This window comes from Diabrotica undecimpunctata, chromosome 4 (genome assembly GCF_040954645.1).
Source record: "Diabrotica undecimpunctata isolate CICGRU chromosome 4, icDiaUnde3, whole genome shotgun sequence".
NCBI lineage: Eukaryota > Metazoa > Arthropoda > Insecta > Coleoptera > Chrysomelidae > Diabrotica > Diabrotica undecimpunctata.
In genome coordinates this window covers 28,325,139-28,344,561 of record NC_092806.1, presented here as the reverse complement: position 1 = coordinate 28,344,561, position 19,423 = coordinate 28,325,139, and the positions used below count along the sequence as shown (strand labels likewise).

General features: G+C 34.2%; 1 protein-coding gene across 1 annotated transcript in view; it reads right to left on the bottom strand.

The window, feature by feature from the left end:
- Positions 1–643: 643 nt before the first annotated feature.
- The window catches only part of LOC140439371 (E3 ubiquitin-protein ligase RNF34-like), a 41,045-nt gene continuing 22,265 nt past the window's right edge, over positions 644–19,423 (bottom strand). Inside the window, exons 4-6 of the mRNA XM_072529228.1 lie at positions 2,861–3,102; positions 2,332–2,542; positions 644–977 (exon numbers count right to left, since the gene is read on the bottom strand). Of these exons, the coding sequence (XP_072385329.1) occupies positions 799–977; positions 2,332–2,542; positions 2,861–3,102 (632 nt within the window). The 3' untranslated portion in view covers positions 644–798. The remainder of the gene's footprint in view (positions 978–2,331; positions 2,543–2,860; positions 3,103–19,423) is intronic.

Sequence of the window (19,423 nt, the reverse complement as noted above, 5' to 3'; positions counted from 1 at the left end):
TTAGTCCCATGGTGACGGCCATAGAACACAGCGGGGTTGAGTGACAGCCGATTCGATTAAAACGAAACTAATGGACATGATTCCAGATGACAGCGCTCACAGAACTTCGACAGTTGGTGCATTTGTTGTCAATGTCAATTCGAATAAACGTCAAAACTGTCAACAGCAAAATGTAAACAACAGAGGCAGATATCATGATAATAAACATTTGTCCACAAATAAAAAAAAAGTGAGATCATTTGTTTTAGGTGCAAGCAAGCCAGTCATTTCATGTCGAAGTGTCCACAGAAACATAAAAATCCTGGAGAAAACAGTTGGAAAAAAAAGATAAGTGCATTCAATGTTATCTCTTTTAGTACACAGTTCAAAAAGTCAGACTGGATCCCGGATAGTGGAGCAAGTGTGTATCTAACATGCAGACAAGATTGGTTATTAAATCAAAGAGAACCTAGTTTAAAAGATATTGTAATTGCAAACAGTACAAGACTCTCTGTACATAGTTGCGGCGAAGTTAGAATTCATAGCAAAGTAATTACTCAGAACTTCCTGTGAAAACATTATGGTATTACTAAGTACAATTACCATAAAAATAATAAATATTTTAAAAAATATAAAATTAATTACGAGATTTTTTTCTCTTAAGAAAGTTCAACCAAAACTATCACGAATGAACCGAACCCCTTGACACTTCATAATATCAAAGGAAATACCTTCTTATTGACTGTTCAGTAATAAACAAACAATTCATAAATATGTACAACTTGATACAAGTACAGTTTTTAATTATTTAATAACATTTTATGCTTTAAACGTTCTGACTACTCGAACTACGTATTGTCGACATATAGGACACTCTGCTAGTTTTTTGCCACAGTCCGTACACGTTGCTATATGGCCACATTCCAGTAGAACGCAGTCTAAGGGTGCATCCATACACAATTTGCAGAGATCTTGGATGGGTAGGTTTTCTGGAATCTCTGTAAATTATTAAAGTAATAATGAGTCATCCACATAATAAACAACCAGTAGTATAGAATGGCTAAAACTGTTCTATACCGTGCTGATGTAGTAATTAGAAGTAATGAGATTTATTTAATATATTTTAAATGTAAGAAATGGTAGTTGAAAATGATGGCAAGTGAAAAAAAAATTCAGTCAACGAGAAAGATGACATAATTCGAAACGAAGAGGAGAAAAATTCGTTTCAGATTGAGCTTCGGAATAGATTTGAAGTCTAGAAAATCTCAAAACTATAGCGTAGATGGAGGATGGATCAATGTGAGAGAGATAATAATGAAGACAGCTTGGTTTCAAGAAGGGCATGAAGAAAGAATGGAATCTGAAGAGTAATGGGACGCATTTCAGAGAATAGAACAAACCAAGGCAAAAATAAATGAAAGCAGGACTAGGGAACAGAAGAGAGAAGCCCGGGGATAGTACAATGATGTGCAAAAATGATATTAACAGACAGCCCTCTAAGAGAGATATCAGTAGTAACCATCCCGTTAAAAACAGGTAAGGAAAACCCCCATTAGCCACAAAGGAAATTGACAGATGAGGGGCAGAATTTCATTATCTATATCGTTAACGTATTTATAACTGGTATCGCATCCCAAGTACAGAAAATTTGATTATTCTATTGAGGACGATTTAGACCACACACGATATTTGCCTTTAGATACTAAAACTTTCGTCTTTGCTGTACTCTACTGATTTCCAGTTTTTTTTTAGAACATAAGGCTGCAGCCATATCTTACTCCTTGGTTGATTTCGATTTCTTCTATCCTTTTCTCAAGAGTGTTCACCGCTATTTTTGTTTTTCCCAAATTCGTTATTTTCCCAATATTATTTCTACCGACTCGGTCAAAACCTTTTTCGAAGTCAATGAAAGCGATGTGGTTTTCCGTTTGTTTTTTAAGAGCTCCATGTTCATTATGTGCAGTTCAAAGATTTTTCTCTTTGCTGATTATATTTATTATTGTGTCTAGTTTTCTGTTTTTGTATGTTATAGAACGGTTTAAATTTAAAATATCAATAGGCGTGAAGAAATAACTAAATCTAATGTCAGTGTATAGCCATATAACCATAACGATTTTCAACCTCGGTCTGGTCAGCATGTAAGGTTGTAATAAACAAAATTCCTTTAAAAGTGGACGTCTATATCCAAAAATGGATGCAATAACTCACAATGCATAGATAGACCGATAACGACCCTGGAAAGTTATAAGAGGGCAGGTACAAATGATAAATATTGACAATTTACCATTTTGCCCAATGGCTCTGTATTAGAATTATATGATTTTAGGAGAAAACTGAAATATTTTTCTTTACCTTTCTTTGAATCATTTGTATCTTCCCAAAGTCGTTCAGCTCTTTCTAACAATTCGGTCTTTTCCACGCATCCTTTGAAATCTACTCTATTTAAGGTTAATAATATTTTCAAGTCTTTTGATGATAGATTATGTAATTCTTCGGCACTGCCGAAATCTTCAATCTTCGGGTACCTAGGAGGTAGTGGGCTTCCTTGCGCTGGTGGCTCCTCCTACAATAAAAATAGTAAGTGATTATGATTTGGATAAAATTACTTCTTACAATTAAATATTTATAAATAAATTATACTCATTAACATTAGTCGATGTTTTCATTATTGTGTAATATGATGTATGAGGTAAATATTCACGTTATATTAATATTTTATTGTTAATGTTACATACAATATTACTTCTATGTAACATGCGTTATTTATAATCCAGGAATGCTTCATACAAAAGTTTAAAACGTGATAGAATACTATAAGTTGGACTTTGTTCGTTTCTTTCTACAATTATGTTGAAAACACGGTTTTTAGTGGTATATTTACCTCAGTGATATTCGTTCTGTGGTCTGGAGCCGTTGTAGAGGTAGTTGGTTGCGACTGTGGACTAGGCGGTGTGTGGCTGGGGTGATTTTGAGGTGACTGAGGTGTCGAATTGGACATCGGTGGATGTTGTGGAGATTGCGGTGATTGTGGAGATCTGGGTGTGGAGCGGGGTTGATCCTGTCTCGGCGGCCTACCTTGTCTTGTTGAATTGCCATCGTTCGTTATAATAGACTCTATATTACCTAGAACAAACAAATTAAAGATCGTAAGTGTCACATTCAATACATAAAAATTAGCTGTTCGTTTCGTACACGGTGGTCGAGTTTGTGACAAAGTCCGTTATATCTGGTGTTATAGGAGATACCAAAAAAAGTTATTCACAAAAATAGGAGGCAGCTGTAAGCTTCACGTTCAGACATGGGAGTCTTGCGTTGCCATGAAGCAAATCTGTTTAAAACTACATCATTTAAATTTACCGACAAATAATTAATTAATTAATTAACAAATTAACATCATTTAAAGGGTTTTTACCAACATATTTAGTAGCTTCACTCATGTATACCTAGTAACTGCACTGATCATGGACTTAATAGTTGATGGTTAAAATACGTTTATTGACGTTTCAATTTCCACTTCGGAAATCGTTCTCAAAATACAAACATTAGTAAATTAAACAAATTTTGTTTTTTGTTACTTAGTGAAAAATTCTTCTAATAATTTAATTTTATCTGACTCATCTATCTGACTAATATTGTTGAGTTGCGTTCCTGGGACGACTTTACTTATAAGATAGTTCATTCGATTACATGAAATCAACTTTAACTTGAGAATATCCGTCAGAAAAAATCATAACATGTAATTCGTCTTTAAAAAGACAAATACATGCCATGATGACAGTAAAATTCTCCTGTTAGTGATTCCATAGTAAATTATGAGGGAAAAACCAGGAAAAAACCTCATGATACTATCCCGACATGGTAAGTATTTGATCGTGCATTTAGTTTACCTTCAATAAACACCAAATTCCGATTTTATATGTTTGTTATTTAAAAAATGTTACTGACTTACCAATACTGGTATTTTCCTTTTAAAAACTTCCTCTTTCAATATGGGTAACCAGATCCTACTACATTCTGCCGAGGAATTCGCAACACAATTGGTCTCATTTAGCATAATTAGAGCCGCTTCTTTGATTTTTCTCTTTTTACCATCCGTTTCTTTTATGACTATATTTAAATCATTCCATTGAACCCTATGTTCATTATCCCATGCGTGTTTACATATTTGAGATCTATCAAATTCTCTATTTTTAATATAGGATTGATGTTCACAAGGTATTTTATAAATGCAATTCTTTGTCCTTTCTTGTTCATTGTTAGGTTTGGTTTTGGACAAAATAGATCTCAACGTGTTTGTTGTTTTGAATGTTGTTGAAATGTTGAATTTATTTCCTATCCTTTTAAGCTTTTCCGATAATCCTTTTATGTATGGTATTGTTATTTTCCACGTATTATTCCTTGCATATGCTGTAGGATCTCGTTCTGTTGTTTTGTTCTATTCGATCGATTGTTGAAAATTCCTTACTTATAAACGATAAAGGATAAGTAATCATATTTTAATAAAACAGATGTTAACAAATGTTTTTCCTCCAAGAACGAATTTTCGTTAGAACAAGTAATTTTGGCTCTATAGTATAAGGATTTAATAATTCCCTTTTTAATATTAATATTGTGATTTGATTTGAAATTTAAATATCTGTTGGTGTGTGTTGGTTTTCTATACACCTGAGTTCCGTATTCAGTATATTTCTTGGAGATTAAAACATCCAGAAAAGGTAATGTGTTATTTTATTCCTTTTCCATGGTAAATATTATTAAATTATATAAAATAGTTGATGGACGAAAACGTTCTGTGATCTAACCCGAAATGGCATTTTTAGAATATATATACCTTTTAAAGGATTTTTAAATAAAAATGTTTATTCTAATTATTTAGATAGCTCAAAAATTCATAATGAATGTCCCTAGGCTCTCTTAATAAACAAATTTGAATTTTTCAAAATGCATTTGAAAGTTTGAACGCCCTTCTACAACAATAATGAATAAACTATACATAATTCATACAACTATAATGAATAAAATGACAAAGACAAGCTTTTCTAACTAATTGGTTGTGATTTTTAGTATTTTTCATTAATAACAATACTTTTTAAGATTTGCAACGTTTATCTTAAGTAAAATTTAATTGCAAAACTTTTATTCCTCTTAAGAATATTCAAATAGTTGCTGAGATATATGAGAAAAAACAATAAAAATACTGAATTTTTTTAATTGTTTCATATATTGTTTAATAAAAAGTAAATCCCACTTTTGAGAACTCACTTATAGTGAAATTGTGATTTCTAGTTATACTTATAAGAGTTTTAAGCGATTTGTGCCAAAATCTACGTTTATATACTTCTCACCCAGATGTGATAATTTTAAACAGATACCGCCTCTACGACCCAGAAAATTCCAAGGAGCATGTGAAGGTACTTTGCACGTTGCGCCACGTACGGACATTTTCTCGTATAAAGACTAAAATTACTTTAATTAAAACCAGCTACCGATCTGTAATTATATTTCCGTCAACAATCAGCACTATTGTTTCCCTTTCGTGAATCGAGTTTAAGCAGAAATAATCATTAGTGAACGAAATCTGACACAATATCATTCTGGCAACGTTCCAGTTTTGATATCTTCACTTCAAGCAACGTCTAGTCGTGCTACATTATATTTTTTTTATACCTAATTATTTTCGAGTTACATTACAGTTCGAGTTTCTTCTAATTGTGCACTCACATATTTTGATTCCACGAACTTCTTTCACTGAGTTGCTGATATAAACAGATTTTTTGAAGTATATGCAATTATACAACTGATCGTCAACAGCTTCGTTAACCGTTTTGTGGTTTAATCTCATCTGCTTACATATTCTTCAGTTTCCATCCAACTTACAACAATAAGCTCGATCTTCAACTATGATTTGCCAAACATATCGGCAATAGCACCGCACGATCGAACACTTCTGACCATCAGTAAAATCCTAGTTGTATAATAAAACTATTATAAAACGATTTACTATCAAAGAGATAATAATACAAAACAAAATAAAATATTTACCCAAAAATACAAATAAAATAGTAGTACCTATTCACCGAAGTTATCTTTGAGTAATCTATTTCCGTTTATGATTAAATAGCAATATGTGTTATCTCGGCGTCTATTCATTTTTATTCATATTTTATCTTTTAATTTTAATTAAAATAGATTCTAGAAATATCTCTCAGAAATATATGTTAGTATACAATACTACACAGTACAAAACGGAGAGATATAAATTGCACCTTTTATTCCAACCAAATATTAAATATCTTTTTCAATCTAGATTAGAAAAGAAACTAAATGAGATGGAAAGAAATATAGATGTAGAACAAGAATACAACAACCTCAAAAAGATAATAAAAAAAAATGCTTATGAAGTATTAGGAACAGATAACAACGACAAAAAACACCACGATCCGCCATGGATGACAGAAAACGTAAAAGAAATTCTACAAGAAAAAAACAAAATATATAAGAAATGGCTAAGAAATAAAACATCTAGCAATAGAGTAACATATCAAAGGAAAAACGGAGAGGTACGCAATCAAATATTAATTGGTGGTTCTCAGACTACGAGAGCATGAAGAACTATCACTAACCTAAAGAAAAACACCCATAACTCCTTAAGCAACTTAATTCCTATAGAAAAGTGGGAAAATCACTATAAAAATTTACTAAAAGAGTCCAGATTGGGATAGAAAGAGACAAACAAATAGTAACATTAATACTACTAACAACGAGGTCCGTACTGCGTTAATTAAAATGAAAAACGGACGATCTCCAGGACCTGGCAATATAGCTATAGAGTTACTTAAAGCAGGAGGTCCACTCCTAATAGAATGAATAACTTTTCTAATGAATCAATGCTGACAACAAATTAAAGTACCAATAGCGGTTGGTACCGAAGTACATCTAGCCTTCATCGACCTAGAAAAGGCGTATGATACAGTTTCAAACTTAAATTGTGGCAAGCTTTACAACAACTCGGCATTAGTCCATACCTTTTAGGAATAATCACAGAAGTATACAGGGATAACACTACTTACCTAAAAATCGAAAATAGACTATCAATAAAAGTAACTAAAGGACTAAGACAAGGATGCAGCATGTCACCCTTACTGTTTAATTTATATATTGAGGCAGCCCTCCAAAACTGGAAAAATCACTGCCAGGGAATAGGAATCCCCATTCAAAATGACGTGCTGTTCTCCCTGAACTTTGCGGATAACCAAGTCGTTCTAGCTCAAGATTCTTATGATCTGGAATTTACGATAAGGCGTCTATACAGAGAATATGTAAAATGGGGGTTACAAGTCAGCATGAAGAAAACAGAATATTTAGTTATCAATTCAGATGCAAGGTTCGAAGTGTTGATGTACGAGGACGTGGAAATCAAACAAATAGAAAAATTTAAATATTTAGGTGCACTTATTGATAAGAACGGCTTGGGAGAAACCGAAATTAAACACCGAATTAATCAGGGACGTAAAATTCGAGGATGTCTGAACTCCTTATGGTGGGATCGCAACATTCCCAAAAGGAACAGAAAAGAATAGGGCAAACCATGGTTAAATCAGTGCTTTGTTATGGTTCTGAAGTATGGACAATTAATGCAGACCTGAAGAGAAGATTGTTGGCAGTTGAAATGGATTATTTGAGAAGAAATACTAGAGCATCAAGGCTGGAAGGGAATACCAACGAATCTATAAGAAATAACATGAATGCTACAAAAACGGTCACTGAGACAATAGAAATAAGAGGTTTAAAATGGTTTGGACACCTATTGAGAATGCCTGACGAACGTTGGCCCCAGAAACTTCACAGATGGAAGCCCCCCTGGAAGAAGAAAAAGAGGTAGGAATTAGAAGAGCGATGGAATCGCGTGGTTTGGAGGAGGAGGATGCCATGGACCTGGAGAATTGGCGGAGGAGAACGGGAATACGGCTTTAGCCGTCTCAAAAATGTATTGTCTTTACAAGATGGATCCTGTAATATATAAATATATGTTAGTTTTGTGGAAGTTGAAAATAGTCCTTTTTTGCTTAATTATTTTATTCATCCGTTAAGAATGTGGTTTTCTTTTGGTAAAAAGATCTCTCAATTTCGGTATTTGTAGGGGCAAATGTTAGTTAAATATCAGAAATATATCTTTAATCTTAACTGTTTTCTAGCTGTCAACTGAAAGGTCAAAAACGACAGTAATGTATTATTCAATGCATATTAAATTGTTTTTAGTCTTCCTGAGTTTCTAGCACTGCATTTTTCTATATATAAATTAAAGTACTTGTATTTTCTGATGTAAGTACGTCCCAGTAAAAATTTTTTTACCAAAAACCAGTAAAGAAGTAGTCGGGACTCAGTTCGGGGCTATACGGTAGATGGTTTAATAATTCAATGTTTTGAAGCTCCAAAAACTCTATTGTCTTTTGGGCAGTGTGAGCACTTGTAGGATGATTCGCCGTTGTGTTAAAGTTTCGCGATAACTTCTGGCAAACAAATGGTTATATATGAATCAGAAGTAAAAGTTCTTCGATCTTCTAAAGCAATTGTTGCCACATGACCAATTTTTACACAAAAATGCGACCATTTTCATTGACACACTTCGAGAACGGATCACTTTTGTTGATTTTTCTTTTGGAAACACTCACACAGTGGATTGACGTTTATTTTCCGGTTCGTACGAGTAAATCCAAGATTCATCGGCACTAAAAATACTATAAACGTTAATACTATAAACGTTTTTGAGCTTCCTTTGTTGAACCGTTACAACGTTTTTCGATACCAATTGACGCGAACCGCTTTTTGCTTTTCTGTGGACAAATGAGTCCTGAGTCTGAGTGAAATTTCCCCAAGGGGAAATCAACTTTGTAACACCCAGTTCTTCATGTAGGATTTTTGGGATCGAGGTCTTTGAAATGTCCAAAGATGCCTGTATCTTCCGGTATGTTACACGGCGCCTGGAGTCATCCTTAATTAGCTGACGAACCGCATCAATGGTTTGATGTGTGACTGCTGTTGATGGACCTGGCCTGGATTCGTCGCTGAGACTGGAGCGACCACGTTGAAATTCGCAATACCAGCGGGAAAGTTGACTGGTGTGAAACTTCATTCCAAAACACAAAAACCATCTCAGCGAGACATTGCTGTTGGGATTATCCTCTCCAAAAACTGTAAAAAATTATTGCTCGAAAATGTTCTCGGCTAAGATCCATTTTTCGATCGATTTGCTAATTTCAAAATATGTCAAAAAAGTTTATAAAATAAAACACGTAAAAACAATAGAGTGGTCATAGAAGGAAGTATGTCAAATCTGTTTTCGGTTACAAGAGGATTAAGACAAGGGGATCCACTTTCTACTGATCTCTTTCTACTTTAACTTTGTTTTGGAGGCAATAATAAGAGAAAGTAAAATCCAAACTACGGGTACCATTTTCCACTATAAACAGCAATGTATAGCGTACGCAGATGATTTATAGTCCTCTGTTTAAGAACTTTGAAGATGAAGCACGAAAATTTTGGTTGTATATAAATGAAGCAAAAACAAAGTATATGGAAATCCGTGGTGAGATAACAGAACACAATAAATTCGTCACACTTAAAACGAGAGAAAAGGATTACAAAATTGAAAATGTCAGCCAGTTCGAGTATTTGGGTGTAACAATAACGAATAAAGGGGAAGAAGAAAACGAAATAGAAAAGAGACTATTAAAAGGAAGTAGAGCAATGGGCTCATTAAACAATATTCTAAAAGCAAACAATTTATGTAGGGTAGCAATTCGAATATATGAAACAGTCATTCGGCCAGTGGCAGTATACCTGTAAGATCTGGACTATGAATAAGAAATATGAAATGAAAATCGAGATCTGGGAAAGGAAGGTGTTGCGGAAGATTTTTGGTGGTTTTAGGACAGCGAAGGAAAACTGACGAAGAACAAATAAAGAGGTAATGGAGATGTATGGAAAACCCCTAATTGTACAAAAAGTCAAAGCAAAGAGAATCAGGTTAGGTCACATCATTCGAATGCCAGAGAAACGTTGTGTAAAAAAGGTAATTTTTGGAGGAGGCTGGGGTAAAATGAAGAGAGGAAGACCACGGAAAAAGTGGTTAGAAACAGTTAAAGGTGATTTAAATGGTATAGGACTGCAGAATTGGAGAGATAAAGGGAGCAAACGACAGGAAGAAGTGGAAAAAATTAACAAAGAAAATAGAAGCCAAGGGCCTCCATGGTCTGTAGCGCTGTACCTAATATAGAAGATGTAAATTATTCGGAAACATTCGGATAGAGCAAAATTAAAAATTTTAGGGAAGTTAAGACTAAAAAAAGAAAATAGTACACATTTCAATCCGACTTATACCGATATCGAGAGGAAACGTGGACGATGGTGTGTACTAACAAGGCTTTATTTTAATTATATTATCGTGTATCTATACTTTAGTAATATCAAACGTTTCGACATATTGCTCTATACTTTCTTCTAGTCTTCTTTTTTATAACACAGAAATAGCGTTTTCAAGTTTGTCACAGATCAATAACATGTAAATAAGATCGATTGTAAATAGGATAATGTAATTATAGTTGCTTCTGTTTGCTTCTTTTGCTATATACTATATTATTTATAATCTCCCCTATATGTCTTTAAAGAACGAATGTATTATGATTTCCCGGGTGGTCATCCGTTGAGAATGTCGTTTCCTTTTGGTACAAAATGTAAATGTTTCGGCGAACTATTCGTCATTCGTCATTGTCGATATGTTGAGCATGAAATAAATAAAATTGATATAATTTTTATCACCATAGGCTTACGTTGAGCGTATCTCTTATCTTTTCTCGGACGGAAGCTACAGACACATGTTTCGACAGGAGGGGGTGCTCAGGCCTGGATTTTGCAGTTGAATTTGGGAGCTTAGAATTTTTATTTTAATCTTGATATTGAATGTGTTTTTTGATTAGTGACTTCCACGTTGAATGTAAGTTTAGGGCGTGATCCCTATTGTTGAGATTTTTTATATGATTATTTTCTAATATTATGCATCTCTTGTTTGTGGAACGCGACAATACAAAATTGGAGACCTTACAAAAGTAGACGACCATGAGGAAGAACACAGATGAGATGAATAGATGACATAAAAACAATAGTCGAAACAAATTGGAAGTATGTTGCTCAGGATAAAGATCGATGGAAGGAGTTGGGAAAGGAATGTCCAAAAATGGACGATAGAAGACTAATCTTCTTGCAGAAGCAGAGGTCTATTTTGTGTGCCGTGGTATATTCGTGTGTGAAGAGGGCTGATAAGAGCATAGTGTGTCTAGAGAATATGGGTCGGTTGGTTTGCCCCGTTACTAATACAAATTGATGTTAACATTAGTGGAGAATTATTCAAGAGCTGCATACACCTCTTGGGAACCAATGATATGTATGGATGAAAAGTCAGCCAGCTCTGCCAACGAGTCCTACCTCTTACGTCCACGAAGACAAGTCGCGTAATCTCTCGATAAATCTCGACGATAAATTTATATTTATGATAATCAGTGTAGTCCAATAAATTTGTAGTTGCTAGATAATTCTTTTAACATTTAACAGAACACTTTTTCTGGTTATTGTATCTATCTAAGTTTATTAATATCGATATGTTTATACTAATTACCATAATGATAAGGTAATTATACTAACTACTTTGTATATTGATATTTGTTTTCACTGCCACATAAATGTACTTCTGGGCGAGATCGGTAGGAATATCTACAGCAGTTAAAGAAACAATCACATAGGACATCAAAAATAAATAGCTGTTGTCGTATGGATACATACCGAAATAGAAATACAAAAAAAGCTTGTAGGACAAAAAAGAAAAGGAAATAATAGAAGTGAGCAAACGGGGCTTGGAGGAGAACTTATGGAATTAACGATCGGGCGGAGGTTGCAAATCGACAATAATAATAATAATTGTATATCATTACCAATATAATCATTTAAACACAGTATGTATAGTGGCGCTGAGAGTTCAAATGTCAGTTGTTATTTTAAAGCAATCTTATCTTCAAAACAATAACAAAAGTACAAGTCATACTTTTCATAATTATAACCTATCACAGTTACACAAAAGATACATTAGATTTCAATTAAAAATAAATTAAACATTTAAAGTTTAGATGTTGGTAAACAAATTTCTAACCTGGCTTTTTTTCTCTCGAGAAAAAACAAAACGGAAAACAGCAGCACATATTTTTAAAAGAATTGCACAAATTTTGAGAAATTATGTTTTTTCCACATTAAACAAGTTGTAGGAATTTATCGCACATATCTAATCTAATCGTTATTAACAATGATAACACCACTCCTCTCTTCGGTTTCTTTCTTTACCAAATACGGATTATAATGAAATATACAATTACACAAAGACTATCACAACACAACCGAAATGAGTGTTTCTATTTTTATGACTTTACTGCCGCCGCTAACCGCTACGATATGATGACTGAAATTTAGTCATCTGAACATTTCAATGCACAAACACACACTCAGATAAGACGATAACGGCTGGGTAGAATCCTTGGCAAAATAATATGCAAGCATATTTGTTCCCTGACGTGTTGAACTGGGCCATTGCACCGATTGTGATAATGTCAGTTCAACTCTGATCTTTTAACAAATATGATTTTATCGATCAATTTATTAAATATAAACAAAAGCCAGTAATTAGAACGGAAATATGTTTACATATTACTACTAATAAAAGGCATGTTGGCGAATTCTGAACGTTACTATCAATACGTTCACCTGATATGAAAAACATTGATATTTCAGTTAGGAGAGTTTTACACCTGTGCCGTGGTTTAAATGACTTCTTCAAAGAATATCTTTCATTTTGGTGTATTATAAGCCAAGAAAGTATTAGAAAAGGAAAATTTTGACCACGGTTCAGACGTAACAAAATATGAGGTCTTGGAAGCGATAAAATGGAGAAAGAGCAAAAAGACAACAAGTGCTGATCAAGCAAGAAATCATAAAGGTAATATAAGAAGAGCAGATTGGAATATTAGGCGACTTATATAATGAAATATACAGTTAATATACAATAAGTTTAATTAGTCATGTGCTCAAAATATTTTTAAAAATTATACACCGGAAATATACACAACAAACTTGAGCAAGACATTAGGAACACATAATTTAACATAATTTAGCAAAGTCCACCATTAGAAGAGGAATCAAAGCGAAGATAAAAGAGCAGCAAATACAAGCCGTTGCTGGAAAATCTTGGGCCCACCTAATAGAGTCACCAATCCCTCGCAACTTGCCGAGACCCATTAGTGTAGTCGTGTTCAGAACAACTACGGGGCATGACTACCTGGCCTCCCATCGCATCGACTACATCGCATCGGCGTCCGCGAAAATGACAACTGTCCACTATGTGATCAGCCCCAGATGGATGCTGCTCACCTTTCAGAGTGCCCAGCCCTGAAAACAGACCCACCCGAGGAGGATGAAGATCGCCTACGAGAAACGGCTCGTCTATACTGGTCAGCGTGCCACCAAATGGCTAACATGCCAAGAGTGGGCGTTGGCTAGTAAGTAAGTAAGTAAGTACATAATTTAACAAGCTTTATTCGCCGTAAATGTACTTGTTCAAAGGTGCACCGATATTTAATCAGCCAGTGTATGTGTGTCTTTGGATTACAAAAAAGCCTTCGAAGTCTAGGTGGAAGAAAGTCTTCGGAGGTTTGGAGATTCAAACGAAATCTAAGGAAAGAGGACATAAATATAACAAACCTACAAACCATCAATATCAATGTATTTAAACGTCACTACTCAAAAGAACTACAAGAGTCCAGACCTAAATATTGCGAACAATTACCCAAAATACCAAATCCAAATCAAACTTAGAAAATTCATAAAAAATAAAAGAGCCTACGGACTTGAAGGAATCCCTGATGAACTTCTGAAAAATGCAATACCAACGATGCGAAGAAGGATGGATTATATCGATCCATAAAAACGAGATAAGGCAGACTGCAAGAACTACCGCCACGTCCCAGTTACCAGCACTCTCAGTAGATTATACGAAGTTATGAAAATCCTAGTCGAAAACGAATATGAACCACTTGAGCTGAAACAGCAAGCAGGATTTCGAGTTGTGACGATCTTGCACCGACCACATCTACACTTTAACCCGACTTTAAATGATAAAAGAATAGCTAGAAATAATCCAACTCATCTCTCATTTGTGAACATGATGAAAACTTATGATACAATACCCCTATGTAGACTATGGCAAGTACTGGAAAGTTTATCTATTAATATAGCCATTTGTGAAAGTAATACAACGATTATACAACGATCTTCGATCAAAAATAAAGACGAACAACCCTCCAAGAATTTTAGGGTAAATAAGCGACTACGGCAAGGCTACAGTCTATCTCCAACACTCAAAATCTATCTGAATGAGGCACTGAAGAAATGGAGAACATGCTCTGGGATGGCCAATGGACGATCAAGTAGTTATCGCACAAGACCAGGAAGATCTGCAGTTGATAACAAAGCGATTAACGAGCGAGGGGGTCTAAATGTTATTAAAAAAAAAACGAAATATATATCCATAGTAGTTGAAAACCATGCACTTAGCTAGGACGATGGAAAGTTAATTTATTCATGTTCCGAATATATCCATTTGGGGGTAAAGATGGAAAGAAATGGACGTGATGAAATAAAAATCGAAGAGCGAAAGAGAAAGACAATAGGCACACTGAATTTATTACTCTGGTCTAAAACTATCTCTAAACAGAAATAGATACAGCTATATAAAAGTATTTTTAAAAGCGTTTTACTTTATTGATGTTCATTTAGTGGCATTTCTTTCAATGTCTCTACTGATGGTAGTGTATTGCTATCTGGATTTGGTATAAATATTATTTTATGTAGAATTAAACCACAAATCGGAAACCGTTTTGGTATTAACATTGTTTTTGTATCAGGGTTTTCGTTCTTGGGTAGCGACCTTGTTTGATCAGTTTGTTATATTCTGTTTTCACGTTTATCGTAATATTTGCTCCATAATATATTGTATATATAGCGTGTATCTAGGGTGGTCTATAATCTATAGTGCGAAAAAATTTTCTTTGTTGTAAAGTAGTGTATAACATTTCTACTCGATCGTTACTGTTGCCCAATCCAAAATGACCAATATAATATGTCTCCTAGTTCTTTTGCTCCAAAGGTACGCTTCTTGCCTCCTTGCTTTTTTCTTGCCTAGAAATTCCTGTCGGTGAATATCCGAGTATAATCTATAGGCTATATCTTTTATTCGCAGTATATAGTTTGATATTGTGCAGTACTTCGTCACCGCTCATACGCAGAAATCTTTCATGCAGCAGTGTCCACAGGTACAATTGCCGTTTGGATCGCCAACCTTAAAAAACGCAATATACGGCGCAATAAGATATTTTTCTCTTGTTAGGTGAGTTTCGTACAGACCCAATAAGCCCCAGGTGATGTTTAAAAGTTCTTACTCCAATTCATTAAGGTGCTCATTAGCTCACATAGTTCGTATGTGTATATGAAAAGAAATCGTCAATGTTTGCAGCTCCTAACGTGGATCAGACGCTGCATTGTGTGAAAATTACCATGTTTACCAATTTATGTGATGCTTATTTAATCACGATAATACTGGAAAAGTCGCAATATTTTCACTGGGTTTCTGTAGAATTTTTTGAGGTATGCTTACACACTGCACCCCCCAGTATCGCCATTTTCAATTTACCATATTATTACATCCAAGATTTCTTTTTTTTTTATTACATCCAAAGAGTATCCGGAACAAATTGGAAGTATGTTGCTCAGGATAGAGATCAATGAAAGGTGTTGGGAGAGACCTATGTCCAAAAATGGACGATAGATAGCTAAGAAGAAGATCTTTTTATATTTTTTCCACAATGCATTGTGAATCTCTTTCAATTGTTTACACCACGTTTCGCGAAATTTTTAAATACACAAAACACGTTTTAGATAAATTAACAAGATCCACAATACGAAAGTACGAAAACGATCATATACAAACGACAATTATGGAGAATACAAATACCTACAAAGAGAAAATTCTATACAAAAATATAAATTACAAATACGTTTCAAAGTTTTAGTAAATCAAATTATTTATGTTCAAAACATCTTTTTACACATTATACTCGGTAACACTATGAACTATGCACTAGAAAAGTTGAGTGTATCTGTATTTTAAAAATACATAATCGTAATTAATACGTTCTGATATGCTCAAAATAAAATATGCCACATATCGTTAATATTTTCCATCGGTATTAAAATTTCCTAGAGATTTCAGGAGGTTCGATCTCCATCGGCACCCGTATCGTATTTGATAATATCTTCCTCAATTGCAGCTAAAAGCTTAGAAACAAAGGATTCTAGACAATTGCATACAAACTCTGAATATCATTAGTCTCATCTCTCTTTCGAAATTTTACGCAGTTGTACGGTAAAGAAAGTTACCAACAAATCCTCTTTATAGATGAGAAACTTTTTACTGTTGACGAATCTTTCAATAAGCAAAACGATAAAGTTTATGCACGGACATCGAAGAAAGCCCGCAAAGTGGTGCCAAGGATCGAACGAGGTCATTATCCTGCCTCGGTGATGGTTTGGTGGTGAGTGTTCTATCACGGCGACAATATATTTCAAAATAGACCATGGATATTTCAACAGAACTGAATGGGCCGAAACTACTCAACAGTGGCTTGAAAATCATGTACCCGAATTTATTAGTAGTGGCCATTGGTAGCCAGCCAGCCCAGACCTTAATCCAGTCGACTACAAGTTGTGGTCAGTTTTAGATGGCATGGTCTGCACAAGACGTCACCATAATGTGGTGTCATTGAAGCAGGGACAGGCAGAAGCTGTGGACAGTTTTCCTAAGAATAGTACAGCGGTCAATGAATGGCCTAACAGACATCGGTGCTGTATTCAGGAAAATAGTGACCGTTTTGAATATTTTTTTTAGTATGTAGTTTATTATATCAGTAATAAAGTATGTAAAACTTTTAAAATTAAACCAGTAGATTAAATTTATTTAGGTAAATACTTTGTACCCATATTTATGGCAGTATAATCAATACTCCTCTATCGATTCGTAAAATTGCGTAAGGTAGAAAATCTTTACAGAAGAAAATTTAATTTTCACGCAGATTTCCCCAGGAAACCCCACACCTTTCATATATTTTACTCTCCATGATTTCATCTTTCACTACTCTCAAAGATATAAGGGATAAAATCGTGGCCAAACTTTTATTGAAATTCGACAGTCTAGCTATTTTCTAGATACATAGAAGTGGTTATCAATTTTAAGAAATACATACTAGGCATTTCCGACTATCCAGATAACACCTTTTCTATAGAAATGTTTTTCTAGAAATTCAGCGTAAATTAGACTACTATACTACAATTACAATTTCCGTTATTAATCCGTTAAGAAAGATGGTACAAATAATAATTTTACGATTAATGACAGTAGTGTATCTATTCTCGGAGATCAAAGGGATTTAGCTTTAAATAATAAACAAAATAGTTAAAAAATTATAAAACGTACATTTATTGATAGAGAAAATTTTACTGCAGGTATCTTATAATTTTCATTCCACGTGAGTCATCAGTTTTTTATTTTTGAACTTATTATGATAATCGCCATGTTTTATTTCTTCTTGGATCGAGATATGGTCATTTTACCTGTATAGGTTCAACAGTTATTAGCTTCAATATGAGTGTTGCGTCTCTACGACCGAATTATGCAATCGAGGAGAATATCATTGTATACGATCCACTTTATTAGACTATCTTCTACTATCTCTTTTCTTCTCGCTAAATGGATAAAGTACTAAATCTAGGGTCTGCTAAGGTATGGGTGATATATTTTGAAAGGAAGTTTAGATCTCGTATGTGATGACAAACGTATTGGATATGCTGTCGAGTCTTAAACATTTTTCTCTAATCCCACAGAGCAAGTGTTTCTCTACCTTTGATTGTTCGCCTTTCTTAATTTATACTGTCCATAGTTCAACAATATATTATTGTAAACATCTGTCAGTAATTTGGTTCAATATTGTCAATGTCACTGAATATCGTCAGTGAAATTAGTATTTGATAAACAAATACTAATAAAAACTAAAAACCTAGTGGCCCTTGGTCCGTGGCAGAGCTTAGATAGTAAAGGACTGCAAAAAATCTCTATGAAAGTTAGGAACCACCCAAAAGTGGACATATTTAAAACTATTAAGACATAGAACGTCACAAGTATGTTCATGTTAGGAACAACCCATAATATTATAAAAGTAATGGAAAAACCAGAAATAGAAATAATGGGTGTCAGCGAAGTACGATGGACAAAATCAGGAAAAGGTACTATCGCCAAATCGACCATATACTATAATATACCATATACTCAGACAATGATTTACCATACAAATGCAACATTACATATCTGAGTTCGCTAGTAGCAACTTCTATACGAAGCAACGAGAATTGAGTCGTATAGAGATCGTTATTAGCGTACTCAAACATGTTATGCCACTATAACGGCCAAATAGTTGAGAGCATTTCATTTCAGATTACATACTTTGAAACACGTGTAGGGCAATGGTGTACCTTGAAGTGAAAAGAAATGCAATAGTCTACTTTCATTTCAACGCCTTATCTTTGCATAAAGAGTGCAAAAGGTGGTGTTTTTCAAGGGTAAACTGTAGGTTTATTGTCGGAATTAAAGCTTATTTTTAACATCGTCCAATAGATTCCAGTAAGATTGGATTTGCAATTCACTTAGTTCGCCATCGAAGAGAAGTTTCCTGACTTCCCGTTGCTTCATATACAGAGTGTTCCAAAAGAAGCGACGGTCGAATATTTCGAGAAATTTAAATCGGATCGAAAAATATAAAAATAAGTGCTCAATATTTTTGGATTCCTTTTGAAAAAATAAGTAACTTTTATTTGGATTTTTTTGTAGAATTGTTGATAGATCGCGCTATAATCGGAAAATACTATTTAACCTGATACCCTAGGAAAATTATGGAAACAGTATATCTCGACAAATACGCTTATAAATGAAAAACCAAAAACACGTGTGTATTGTTTTTGAAAAATCTATCGAATGACACCAAACACAATCCTCCAACTTCATCCACGGGGGTGGCGGGGAAGACAACTTTGAAATGTCAAATAGAAAACCTCATCTTTTATTGCAGATTCGGATTCTACGTGAAAAAATAAACAAGTTTTATCTAAAATCAATAAAATCAAATGAATATTTTTGTAATGTCTTTCCTTCAAATTTATTTAAGTTGAAGGCGGAGCAATGCGCGCAGTGTACAGGTAGTATATATACTACTTTTCACCCACTTTTGTGGGAGGGGTCTTCGGA